The sequence below is a fragment of the Alligator sinensis genome, unplaced genomic scaffold, assembly GCF_000455745.1.
Source record: "Alligator sinensis unplaced genomic scaffold, ASM45574v1 scaffold1083_1, whole genome shotgun sequence".
NCBI classification, from domain to species: domain Eukaryota; kingdom Metazoa; phylum Chordata; order Crocodylia; family Alligatoridae; genus Alligator; species Alligator sinensis.
Genome location: NW_005842644.1, coordinates 35,875 through 36,632, shown reverse-complemented (window position 1 = coordinate 36,632; position 758 = coordinate 35,875). Strand labels below are relative to the sequence as shown.

The window sequence follows — 758 nt, the reverse complement described above, 5'->3', positions numbered from 1 at the left end:
GATGCGGAAGGGGCTGCTTGGAATCTCCTGGGGGGCACAAAGAGGGTGAGACGGGCCCTGCCCACCCCTCCAGGGGAAACACCACCTCAGCGCCTGCCCACCCAGGGACGCCCACTGAGCTCGGCACAGCCACAGCCATGGAGCCTGGAGTCACCTGGAGCCAGCCTGGGCATGCGACCAGCTCTGGGGTGGAGCGGGGCAGCCCCCTGTCCCCATACCTGGTTGGCAAAGAGCACCATGATGGTGTAGAGCCCGGCGCCGGGCGGCGTGTACTTGACCGTGAACGTGTCATTGTCGTTCTTGATGATGTCGAAGTCAATGTCGGCCTCGGCCGGCCCCACCACGCCTGGCGCACACTTGATCCCGATGCTCACATCCCCTGGGGGGAGGTGGCACCAGCGTCATGCATGGGCATGGGGGTCCCTGGTCCCCATGCCCTGCCCCCGGGAGACCCCGTGGCCTCACCCTGTCCAGCCTCGCTGCAGTCCACGGTGAAGTACGTTGGCTCGCTCGCCTTCAGCCCTGTCTTCTCCACTCCTGGCCCGTACACCCGCACCTTCTCAGGGTGGCTGCCTTCGCCCACGCTCACCTGTGGGTCGGGGGTGTCACTGGGGGCTGGGCCCCCCCGCACACCCCAGCCCTGCTGAGGCCTCTGCCCCTCCCTTCCCAGCTCTGTGTAGGGTGGGGCAGGCCTGGGGGGGACACAGGAACACATAGGGGGTCCTGGGGGAATGTGGGGGGAATGGAGGAGCCTGGGG

General features: G+C 67.5%; 1 protein-coding gene across 1 annotated transcript in view; it reads right to left on the bottom strand.

Moving 5' to 3' along the window:
- FLNC (filamin C) overlaps window positions 1-758 on the bottom strand; it is a 32,410-nt gene that overhangs the window by 16,240 nt on the left and 15,412 nt on the right. Inside the window, 3 exon segments of the mRNA XM_025215428.1 lie at window positions 1-27; window positions 219-379; window positions 466-589. The exon segment at window positions 1-27 is cut by the window's left edge and continues 45 nt beyond it. Coding sequence (XP_025071213.1) covers window positions 1-27; window positions 219-379; window positions 466-589 — 312 coding nt within the window.